General features: G+C 34.4%; 1 protein-coding gene across 5 annotated transcripts in view; it reads left to right on the forward strand.

The window, feature by feature from the left end:
- Positions 1 to 10,642, forward strand: part of Acsl (Acyl-CoA synthetase long-chain) — a 133,535-nt gene extending 122,893 nt beyond the window's left edge. For all 5 annotated transcript variants that reach the window (XM_072545269.1, XM_072545273.1, XM_072545274.1 and 2 more), the window contains 3 exons: positions 2,136 to 2,399; positions 2,597 to 2,872; positions 7,733 to 10,642. In XM_072545269.1, the coding sequence (XP_072401370.1) occupies positions 2,136 to 2,399; positions 2,597 to 2,872; positions 7,733 to 7,887 (695 nt within the window). In that variant the 3' untranslated portion in view covers positions 7,888 to 10,642. The remainder of the gene's footprint in view (positions 1 to 2,135; positions 2,400 to 2,596; positions 2,873 to 7,732) is intronic.
- Positions 10,643 to 13,142: the final 2,500 nt, after the last annotated feature.

Raw genomic sequence — 13,142 nt, forward strand, 5'->3', positions numbered from 1 at the left:
GCCACAAGAAAATAGTTTCAGAACAATAGATAAGATTTAGATAAGAGAAGTGAGTGTTCCAAAAATGTCTTCACCCCACTTTCGGAGTACGGTACGTGCGACAGTCAAATGCACACAAGTAAGAGAGGGTGGTTTTAGTTGGTAGGCAGGATAATAGATACCTGAATCTTTGGCACTGCTATCTTTAGTACTTTAAATTAAACTAAAACCCAAATTTTATGGACTCAAAATGGAGGTAGCATAAAAAAATTTCAAACCCCCCCCCCCCCCCCACTCAGACAAATTCTGTGTATGATACTGGTTATGCAAGAAACACTATTTTTATAAATACTAAAATAATTAACCATAAACGCCTAAATAGGTTTTTAAAACTAAATAGGTTTTTTATAGATATATTACTTATAGAGTGTAAATTTTATGATATCCTACTTTCAAAATAAAAGTTGCAGTATCTACTATTCTGTAACTCTGTAAGTTTCAGCATGACCGGTTCAAAGTTCAAACCGATAACATTCCTATTAAATTTTGTTGTTATCTGCCAAAGTGTTGTACAAAGTAATTGATATGGCAACCCTGTTAGTGTGACGTTTTGCTTGAAGCGTTTCGAAGCCGAACGTAATGCTATCTATCGATGATAAATACTACCATTGCTTCAGATGGAGCCATCTCCCTACATTACGATTTGAAGGCGGCAGTTCAAGACATAATTCTTGTTTAACGAGATTTTTCATATGTTTAGGAAAAAATATTTAACTTTTTGTTGCAAATATTTTCCACTTTTACAGTTTTAAATATGTTGTTATTAAAAAAATTTTCGGTTTCTTACCGGTAACTTTATTATAAGCCGAAACATATTATTTTTTCCTATTGGAACAAAACTGTAAATTCAAAAATTTTCAAAAAATTCATAAGTATTTCTTATAATCATATCTTGATGCTGTAAACAAAATAAACAAAATCCTATGTTTGGTTTTCCCGCTTTATACTTGGAAAAAAGTAGTTTTTTTGAGTTTTTTCAAAAACGAAAACATGAAGTTTGTTTAAAAGTTGTCAAAATACTTCTAGACATCACATATACCTTCTCAAATTTTTTCAAATTTTTTGAATTTGGAGTTTGTCTTTTGGGGGGTGCAGATCAACCTTAAGACATTCTCTTATAGTGCCGAAACATTCCAGTATGTCTTAGAAGGCCTTTAGAGCATTTTGAAGCATTCTAGGAGACTCATGAAACATTTCCGGTTGTCTTAAGTCCTCCAAAACATCTTAAAGCATTCTAAGAAAATCTGAAAAAATTCTAGATTGCCCTAAATAGACGATCTAGAAACATTTCTGGTTTCACCGAATTCTTTATGGCTCCATTGAAGTATTGCAGTGCACTTCTCAAACATCATGTTATCCCGGAAGCTTACTGGGCTGTTGGGAATATTCCTGGCTACTGTCAGATCGTCCTGAGTCATAAAGCATTCGGTAAAATTGTTCTCAAGCCTTTAGATATACATCTTCCAGGAAACTACTGGAATTTTCAAGGCATTCCCGAAACCTCCTTAACTGTCCTTAAGCTATTTTGCAACATTCTAGAACAGTCTGGAAACATGGAACAAGTCGTAATGAAGTTCTTCAGATCTCTTGTCTAAGACAGTCTTGAAATATCGCAAGGTGCCTTAAGTCTTCCAGAATAATCCCGAAACATTCCTAGTTGCCCAAAAATTTCTCCTTGCTGTGACACATTCCTTAACAACCTAGAAAGGTCTCAGGCTATCTTGATGTCCTTTAGAGCCTTTTAAAGCATTCCAGGAGAGTCTCAAAATAATTCCATATTTTGTTAAGTCCTTAATGCTTCCAGAATATCTTGAAATATTCCTGAAGAGTCTTTAAACACTCTATACTGCTCTACGGTCCTTCAAAAACTCTTGAAATATTAAAGGACAGTCCTTAAGCATTTTAAACGAAACTGGAATCTTCCAAAACTGATGAAATGTACCAAATTTTCATTAAAATATTGTGTACGTGATTCTACAACTTGACATACAGTTACACCACTCTGTCCTTGTTGCGACCGTCAGTCTTGACGTGTAGGCCACCTGCTACAACTTTTTTATTGCAACAAAAATTATGCTTACAATTTTTTTTTTCAGTGTATGATATGTCGTTCGGAAGAGTAGGCGCCCCATGTACGATTTGTGATATTAAGTTAATAAGTTGGGAAGAAGGCAACTACCGCATTACGGACAAACCTTATCCCCGCGGAGAAATCATTTTAGGCGGAGAAAATATCAGTGCAGGGTATTACAAACTTCCAGAGAAGTCAAAAGAGGAATTCTTGGAACAAGACGGAACCAGATGGTTTAGAACCGGTGATATTGGTGAAATTCATGAAGATGGTGTACTCAAAATCATAGGTGAGCATTTATTCAGAGTTATTATAGCCAATTCCTTTTCATTTGTCGTCTACACAGATCTGAGATGGCTCCTGAATTGGTCACTACCTTGAAACAATTTTTTTTGGCATAAATTTGAGTGTTACTTCTCTTTATTTTTATTCTTTAGTTTTTAGGAACTCTTTTTTTTATTTAAATCAACAAATTCTCGTTTACAGATCGTAAGAAAGACTTAGTAAAACTACAAGCCGGCGAATACGTATCTCTCGGCAAAGTCGAAGCCGAAATGAAAACTTGTCCATTAGTCGATAACATTTGCGTATATGGGGAATCGAGTAAAGACTTCTGTGTCGCGCTGGTCGTGCCAAATCAACAGCAACTCAAAGATCTTGCCGCCAAGAAAGGAGTCAACGATAAATCGTTCGAAGAGCTTTGCGTGGATGAAACGGTGGAGAAAGCGGTGGTGCAAGAATTAGCCGAACATGGAAAGAGAAGTAAGTTGGTCTTTCATTAACCTATTTTAATTTTAGTGATGTTTATCTGATGTTGTATATAGATATATGTGTTTTGTAAGCAATTACTCTGTACACAAACATATTAACTCAGGAATACCACAAAAATCTCGTTTTAGGATGCACGAAATTGTGTGAGAAAAAGGGAAAGAACGTCTCGTTTCTTAAGTGTTCCAGGGTGCCCTCAATCATTTCACGAAACCCCGAAATATTTTATAGTGTTCTAAAGTCCTTTAGAGACTCTTAAAATATTCTCTGACAGTCTAGTAACATTTCACAATGGCCCTAATTATTCCAGAGTCCCTTGAGTTCTTTCTGGGTCGTTCTTAAATATTTCGGGTTGTCCTAGAACATTTCACAACATCCTAAAGTCATTCAGGAACTCTTGAAACATTCTAGAACAATTGAGCAACATTCCACAGTGCCCTGGAATTATGCAGAGTTTCTTTAAGTATTTCTGGACAGTCATTAAACATTTCAAGTTGTTCCAGAACATTTCATTATGTCTTAAAACCTTAAGAGACCCTTGAAATATTCTCTGACAATCTAGAAACACTCCAAACTTTCCTGAAGTCTCCCAAAGTTTCTTGTAGCGTTCCAGGACAGTCCTTAAATATTTCGAACTACTCAAAATCCTTCAGAAAACCTATAAATATTCTCGAACAGTGTTCAAATAGTTTAGGCTATCCTGAAGTACTATAGAGGCTCTTGAAGCATTCCTCGTCAGTCTAAATATAGTACGAACTGCACTAAATTCCTTCAGAGATCTTTATATCATTCTCGAATAGCTTCGAAATAAAAAGGTTGTCCTAAAATCCGCTAAAGTTTCATGGAGCTTCAGGAATAGTTGTTAAACATTTTCAAATGCACTAAAGTCATTTATATGCACCAAAAATATTTTAAGACGGTCTAAAAACATTTCAGGATGAAAAACCGGAAAAACCCCTCGTGGCTCTTGAAACATTCAAAAACAGTTCTAAAATCCTTCAGAATCTCTTAATCATTTTGCAGTGCCTTGTATTCCTCCAGAGCCTCTTGAAGTATTCCTGAAAAGTCCTTAAACATTTCAGACTGCGCCGGAACCTTGCATAATGGCCTACATACCTTTAATTGATCTTAAAACATTCTTGTATGCCCACTTATCCTCTCAAGCATTTCCAGAACATTTTTTTTTAAACATTTCAGACAGTACCAAAACATTCTCAACTACTTCGGAAAACGTAGAAGCATTATCAGACAGTAGAAAAAATCCAGTCTTTCCAGAAGTCCTTTAGAGCTTCTTAAAGCATTTCAGTACATTTATAAAATAGTCCGAATTGTCTTAAAGTCTTTTAAAATGTATGTAAATATTCCCAAACAGTCAAGAAATATAGCAATTTGAACTGAAGTCCTTCGTATTGCTGTGAATCATTCCAGAACAGTCCCTAAATATTTACAATTGCATTAAAGTTCCTCCCTCTCCCACGAAATATTTCACGACATTCTCGAAATCTTTTGTAGTGTCTAAGGCCCTTTAGTGACATTGAAACTTTCACTAACGTCCCTCAGAGTCCTCAGGAACATTTCACCTAAGGCTTTCAAATACCTTGAAGGCTTTTTCGGCCAGTATATAAACCTTCCAGGTAGCTCTTATTCCATTCAAATGACTCTTAGAGATCTGATACTTTCTCTGTCAGTCTATAAATCTTCCAGGCAGCTCTCATTTCATCCAAATCCCCTTGTAGCATATCAGGATACTTCTCAAATATTCCAGAATTTCGGTACATTTCCCACTGCATCAAACTTCTTGGAACATTATTGCACACTCTAGACACATTCCAATCTGTCCAAAAGTCATCTACAAATTCTTAAATAATTCGTGAACAGTTTTAAAACAGTCTTAAGTCTTTCAGAACTTCTTAAAACTTTCTTTGACAGTCTAGTAATATTCCATAGAGTCCTGTCTCTTAGAGTCTCATAAAACATTTCACGACATTCTTGAAATATTTCTAACTGCCCTTAATTTATTCAGAGACTTTTGAAACGTTATAGAACAGTCTAGAAAAATTACAGGCTATCTGAAGTCCTCTAGAGCAGTGTTTCCCAAAGTGGGGGTCGCGACCCCCTGGGCGGTCGCCATGAGGTACTAGGGGGGTCGCCGAACATTTCCAAAATAAGACAAAAGCACCACTTTGTTAGATCATGTATTTTTATTTTAACATTGCCGTAAATAGAAATTAACAATTAATTATCAGACGAAATATAAAACTAAATATTAAAGTCCGTAAAAATAAAAGAGTAAAACAAAGTCAAATATTATAATCTTAATGAGAGCTATGCGCCTGTTTCTGTGAAACTAATCTTTCAAATCTAGGCTGTGTATTTGAGACACACACAATTATATCATTTTCAAGTACGAGACGATTTCTAACTCTTGTTTTAATGGCAGTCATAGACGAGAAACTTAACTCACACAAATATGATGTTACAAATGGAACCAAACATTTTACAGCTTCACTCACCAACTGGCGGTATTCCTGCATCTTTTCAGTCCAAAATTGGTCCGTTCTGGGAAAAAAATTGGAGCTTTAACATTCCATCACTTGATATTTCAATAAGTTTTTCTTTCATGTTTATTGGTATTTCAACATGCTGAAAGGAATCGGCTAAAAACGGATTTAGTATCCATCTGCAACTGTTTGGAATTTCTTCGGGGAAATAATCACAGAGCTGTTGTTTTAAATTGAGCAAAGTAACATGCATGTCAGCAAAAACTTGTTCAAAATTTGTAGCACTGTAATTGGATACATTTTCCATAATTTCCTGAAGGCACTGGAATGAATCGAGTTGTTTTTTTCCAAGTGAGGTCGACCATAAATCGATTTTTCTTAGAAACGCCTTAATTTTATCTGTGGCTGTAATTATATTAATGTCGCGACCTTGTAAATTACTGTTCAAAATATTTAATTGCTCGAAAATATCAGCAAGGAAACCTAGTTTCAGAAGCCAAATAGGATCGGAAAATTGATTTTCATATGGGGACTTCTCATCTTTCAAATACATTAAAAGCTCTGCTCTTAAGTGAAATACTCTTTTTAAGACGTTGCCCCTTGAAAGCCACCTTACTTCGGTGTGATAGAGAAGATTTTCAAATAAAGCACCCATGTCTTCGCAAATTTTTCTAAAAATTCGGGTCTGCAAAGCTTTTCCTTTAATGGAATTTACAACTTTAATGATGGTTTTCATAACACAGTCCATTTCAGGAGGTAAAGCTTTGGACGCAAGGGCTTCTCGATGTAAAAAACAATGTCTCCATTTGGCATTGGGCATTATTTCTTGTAATTTGACAAGACCAGATTTATGTCCTGTCATAGTTTTAGCGCCATCTGTGCATATAGCAATACATTTACCCCAGTCAATATCATATTTACTTGTACGTTTCACAAAAGTGTCGAGTAAACATTTTCCAGTGGTATTGGTCTCTAATGGGGAACAAAATAAAATATCTTCTTGAATGCCATTATTTGTATCATATCTTACAAACGTAATGAATTGGGCACAGTTAGATATATCTGTGGATTCGTCCATTTGAAGAGAGAAGTATGTGCATTTATTAAGATTTTCCACAACTTGCGCTTGAATATCTTCTGCCATATCACTAATTCTTCTTTGGATAGTATTATTTAACAGAGGTATTGTATTTAATTTTGCAGCCTCTCTTTTCCCACACATTATATGTACCATTTCAACAGCTGCTGGAAAAATAAGATTTTCAACAATTGTGTGCGGATTACTAGTTTTGGCAACACGATAAGCAACTTTATAACTTGCTAATAATGCTTTTTCATTAGTAGTGGTTGCCAAGGGAAAACTGTCTTGCTGTTTGTAAAGGACGTTCAGCTTTCTTTCAAAGAATTCTACGGGCTTGTCTTTTTTATCTGGATGTTTGCTATTTAAATGTCGAAGTAACTTTGACGGCTTCATGCTTTCTTTTGACAAGACTTGTCCACAAATAACACATTGTAGTTTATTGGAAATAACGGTAAAACCATATTTAAAATATTCATCAGTGTAGAATCTGTTTTTCTTTTTATTGCTGCTACTGCCACTTTCAGACGTAGATGGTTCTGCACTTCTTTTTAAAAACTTATCCATAATTTATAATTTATCGTGGACGTAAATATGTAAACGTGAGTCGTAAAATATTTACTCATTACTCAACACCGCGTTCGCCACCATAGGCTGTTTGGATTCGAACTGAGGTTTCGTTGCGCATCGCCGCTTATATAAAGCCAAAACGAGGCTGCGAGAACGTTCCAGAGTGCCATCTAGTAGCGAGCGCTTTCGGGATTATCATGGAAGAGTTTTGCGATGTAGACACAAGTTAATATGTCGCGGTGTACAATGTACAGTCGACTTCTTATTATTTATTTTTATTGTAAATGCTATTCTGGCAGAAGTACCTACTACTAATTACTAGTGGGACAGATCGCAATCATTAAAATAATTGTATTAAAATAAAATAATTGTTTTTGATTTAAACTTAAACAGTAAAGTAAAATTAAATGTGAGAACCCATCAGATAATTGTAAATTAGGCACGCTATTTCTGTCAAATAATATTGAATAAATGAGTGGGAGGAAATTGGGGGATCGCGAACAAATTTTTAAGCAAAAAGGAGTCGCGGTTTAGATAAGTTTGGGAAACTCTGCTCTAGAGCATCTTGAAGCTTATCTGGGCATTTATAAAGTACTTAAGACTGTTCTAAAGTCTCAGAGCCCCTTAAATCATCTCATAGCAGTCTTTTGAACATTCCAGACAAGTAGAGAAATACTTATGTTAACACATGTCGTTTATTTTCAGGTAAATTGGCCAAATTTGAAATTCCTGCAGCTATTAAGTTGGTGACTGAAGTATGGTCCCCTGACATGGGACTCGTTACGGCAGCTTTTAAACTAAAGAGGAAAGACATCCAAGAGAGATATAAGCACGAAATCAACAGAATGTACGCCTCCTGAAAGTTACAATACCTTTAATTTTCTTATGATTACTGTAGTATGGGTGTACAAGGGATCAGGTAGGACTTCACTGTCGAATTTTGGAAATACTTCGAGATCAAAATGATATTCAAGATATAAACTACATTTTTACTACAATTTCATTTATAATAGTATAAAAAGTAACTGAAGTATGAAATATTTTTCACTTTTTTCGTTAAAATCCCGCTTGATTCCAAGGGTATGATTTTTAAGCGTGTATTATAGCACAATGTGTAAAAAGTATTTGTATTTTTTCTGTAAATATTTAACGAAGCTATCAAATAAGATTTTATGTATTATTTTATTTATATATTAGCTCTTGGGCGTATACTGTATATAAGAACAAATGTTTATTTTTAAGTTTAAGGGTATTTTTGCCAGATATAGTTACTTAAGAGGCATAGGGGCGGCAAGTATCTTTGAAAATTTTTTTCTATAACGTATTTTTTAGACTTAATTTCCTCTCCAACTTTAGCAACATATTACAGAAATGCTAATAACTGAATTGTAATTTTAGGTCAGGCATTGGCTAAAATCTTCAAACGAACTCCTTGAAAGAACATTTCTAACAAATTGTGCAAACGCGGTCACTCCAAATTCTGTTGGAGATTCCCCACTGTGTTTCTTCCAACTTTCGAAATTTTAGCAAGTTTAGGCCAGGCATTGTACCAATTGAGTTTAAGAAATCAAGTTTTCCACAAATTTTGTAATAATTGGACAATTTTACCATGCATATCGCTCCATTCCTCTTCCAAGTTCAACAACATATTGTGCGAATGGTGTTTATAGTGAAAATTACACAGATTCTCATAGATGACTCTTTTACCATCAATTATTTCAACTTTTAGGCCAGGCTATGAACAAATTTTTTCCAAGAAATTCTACAATCAGTACACATTTTTTGTATGAAAGAAGTTTTTTTTGTAAGTAATTGCACAGTGGTGTGTTTAGACATGATTTCCTCGATGGTGAATCGTGTATATCGACTGCGCCATTTTCAATTGCCAAATTTTCGTATTCTTGAAACTCAATACTATAATTAATCTGGTTTAAATTTTCTCTTATGGTTTAAGGTTCTCTTATCAGCCGTTGCAAAGTTGTTTTTTTATACGAGAGTTAAACTATAATCATGCGGGTACATGAAAAGTAATACAATAAAGTTTTTATTTAAATTTTTTGGTATGTCACATGCGGAATGTGATATTCAAAATTCTCCGATATATTCTGTTCTCTATTTAATATTTCAAAGCAAAAATACTCTTAAAATGTTATTGTTAGCATCACTGTGGTTCCTTTAAGGGTGATTAATTCATGTTTTGTCTATTTTTCGCAATTTTCAACTTGTTTTACTTAAAAAAAAACTATTTTAAAGGTGCTATTCGTCTGCGTAGGTCATTTAAAAAACAGAAAACATGAATTGTTTTACAAGGGACTAACTTTTTCACAACTATGCGATCTTTCAACGAGCAATACAGGAGATGTAAGCAATAAAAAAGAATTAACATAAAATTATCGAAAAATACAATTTTATGTATTTTTTGAGAAGAATTACACTGTAATAATTAAAATAGTTCGTTGCAACTGAACGTAACTCCATAAGTCTTCTGTACGGCTGGTTGGAATGAACTTTTAGACGGTTGTGGTATTTTAGTAGCAATATTATGAGATTTTTTTCGCATATTTGTTATTGTTGTTTTTCTTTTTGTTATAAAGTGTTAAGTTTTAGTAAAAGACTGTTCTTGCACCGATTTAGGTAATTGTCAATTTGTGAACGATCGGTCTAAACATCTATTATTATATAATTAAAGACATGTACTTAAGGATAAAAAATAGTTATTTACGCAAGCGTCAAATGTTCAGGCACCAGGAATAGATTTTTTTACAAAGTTAGACGTTTAATACGATATTTTTTAGCGTTTAACCGGTATTATTGGAAACATCTGCTTTTTTGCAAAAAATTATACTTATAGACAATAAATGTAAATATTATAGTTAATAAAAATGAAAGCGGAATTAGATTTTTACTTAGAAATTGCAAGAAAGATTAGTGGAGCTGATCAGGCAGCTTTTATTTCTATTCTATTGTTCATTACTTGCTGACTTTTCTATACTTCAGTTCAGTATTTTCATACTTTTTACCATACTTTTGCTGATTCGGAGATTTTGTGACTAAATATGGTCCTTTAGAGCAGGATTTTCAATTGAAAACTTTGATTGCAACTTTTTTGTACAATTTTGGTATTTTGTTTTCTTACTAATCTTTATCATTTTTTCAAATCTTTTTATATGAAATGTTTTGCGTAGTTTATCTCATTTTTATTTTTCTTAGTGTCATTGTCGTTCAACTTTTGGATTAATACCAAAAATCAATATCGATGTCGATAGTAATTGACATATATGCGGTAATAATATTTGTTCCGGTGGTCAGCTTGTTTGAAATGCTTCTTAAACGTACAAGACAAAATGTTTTACAACTAATAACTATATATAATGATGCCTTGGTTCCTGTACATTTGTCATCGCTTTTCTATGTTTTAAATACCTTTACTAAGGTATTAAGTATGCATGTACATATAGATAGGATATTATAATAAAAGTACATAGTTGTTGGAACATAGTTATATACATGGCAGAGCTGCGTTACAATATATCAGCAGAATGGATCTATATATTAAAATATCCTAAAAATATTTTTGAACACGTGGATTAATAAAACTATTATTACAATTTTAAACTGGCTTTTATTTTACACCTTTCAATTTTTCTCCCTAAAATGAATCTTGAAACATTCCAGTGTATTCTGAACAGTTTATACTATCATACTGACCTTCAGAGTCTCTAAAACATTTTCGAACAGTCTAAAATCATTAGACTGGCCATGGGTCTTCCAGATCCTTTGAATCATTACATGGCAGTCTAGAAATATTCCAGACTGTCTCTAAAATCCTTCAATAATATTTAAAACTTTCTCGAATTATCAACTAACAATCAAAGCTGCTTTTAAGTCCTCTAGATGCCCTTAAATACTTCTAGAGCTGTCCTTAAAACGTTTCAGGAATCGTAAAATGTAGCTGTATGCATAAAGGTCTTTCAGAGCCATCTGAGACCTTTCATAACCGTCTTGTAATGTTCTAGATATTAGACAAAGACCTTTGGAACCTTCTATAAACGTTTCCGGCTGTTTCGAAGTATACTGGAGCTTTGCAGATGCCGTAAACATAATGTAACAGTAAATGTTATGAAGAAACTCCTGAAATCTGGTTGGACAGTCTAAAGACATTACAAACCACCGTGAAGTCTTCCACAACTTCCTGGAGGATTCGAGATCCATCTATAGGAACGCTCCAGAACCCTTTAAACATACCTAGCTTCCATATCCTTTTAGTAATTCTTCGAAAGTCTCGAACTATTCCAGATTGATCTAAAAGTACTTCATAGACGCTTAAAACATTACCAAACAGCCTAGAAAACTTTTTAGACTGGTATGAAGTACACTACATTCCCATTAAACAATCCATGACTGTCGTTAAATATTTAAATTGTACCGGAGCTTTCCAGAGGTCGTGAATATACCGTAACGCTATGTTCCAGACTCAATTAAAGACCACTGAAACATTTTCGGGCAGTCTGAGAACATTTCAGACTACTTTGAAGGTTTCCAGGGCCCCATAATGTATTTCACGACCACATCTACATATTCTAGACTGCTATACAGTATTTTAGATACATTTAAACTTCTCAAGCAGTCTATAAACAATCCAAGCTGCTGTGAAAGCCTCTTAGATGCACCTAAAAAGTTCTAGAAAATACTTTAAAACGTTTTAGAACCTGTTAAACATACATGCCTGTCAACAGGTCCTTCAGAGTCTTCTAAAACCTTCCATAGCATTCCCTTAATATTCCAGATTCCCAGTAAATACTACAGGTTAGTTTCAGAGGCTGTAAACATACTATAACAGTTTCTAAATATCCCAGACTGTCATACCAGAAACATTTTAGGCTGTCCTTAAGTATTCCAGATTTTCATTAAGCACTATAGGACTTTAGAATGTACTGGAGCTTTTCATATGCCGTAAACATACACAAAATATTTCAGGCTCTTATACAGAGACTCCTGAAATATGGTCAAATAATCTAAAGACATTTCAGACTACCTTAAAGTTTTTTACAACCAACTACAGCATTCGAGAACCGTAGGATGTATAGGAATGTTTCAGAACACTTTAAGCATACCTAGCTAGCCATATCCCTTGGATCATTCCTCGAGAGACTCATACTATTCCAGACTGATTTAAAAGTCCATTAAAGAGCTTGAAATTTTCTCAGATAGTGTGGAAATATGAACAGTCCTCAATGCAGCCTCGGATCGTTTACAATTTAATTCAAGCTACTTTAAACTCTATAATGTCTTAAATAATTCCAGAACAGTTGTTAAAACGATTCAGAGCCTGTGAAACATACCTGCCTACTCATAATTGCTCCATATCCTCCTGAAACATTCCATAATAGTGTAGCAATGCCAAAGCCCTTCATAGACACTTGGAATATACTCAGGCAGTCTAGAAACTTTTTAGGCTGTTCTGAAGTACCTACTCAAGATTCCCATTAATCACTACAAGGTGTCACTAAACATTTCAAATTGTACTGGAGCTTTCCAGAGGTAGTAAACATACCTTAACACTAATTTAAAGACCCTTTAAACATTTTCGGTTAGTCTAAAATCATTCCAGACTACATTAAAGATTTCCAAAGCTCCCTGAAGTATTCCATGACCGTCTCTAAATGTTCTAGACTGCCATAAGTCTTTCAGATACATTTAAAACTTTCTCGAGCAGTCTACAAACAATCCAAGCTGCCCTGAAGGCTTCTCATCCTCATCATTCTGGCTTTACAACCCTGAGTGGGTCCGGGCCTTCTCAAGAATTTCTCTCCAGTCTCTATGCTTCGCTTTTCTCTGCCAAGCACGTATTCCCATATTTTTTATGTCTTCATCGATGTTATCAAGGAACCTTGTTCTGGGTCTTACTCTTCTTCTCTGACCAATAGGTCTATGAAGGAGCGTTTTTGAAAGCGTTTAGGTGCCCTTAAATAGTTCTAGAACAACCCTTTAAACGTTTTACAATCTGTTAAACATACCTGTCTGTCGACAGGTTCTTCAGAGCATTCCTGAAACGGTTTCTTAGTATTCCAGACTGTCAAAATCCTTCATAGACCCTTGCGACATTCTCAGTCAT

The sequence above is a fragment of the Diabrotica undecimpunctata genome, chromosome 9 (genome assembly GCF_040954645.1).
Source record: "Diabrotica undecimpunctata isolate CICGRU chromosome 9, icDiaUnde3, whole genome shotgun sequence".
Taxonomy (NCBI): Eukaryota; Metazoa; Arthropoda; class Insecta; order Coleoptera; family Chrysomelidae; genus Diabrotica; species Diabrotica undecimpunctata.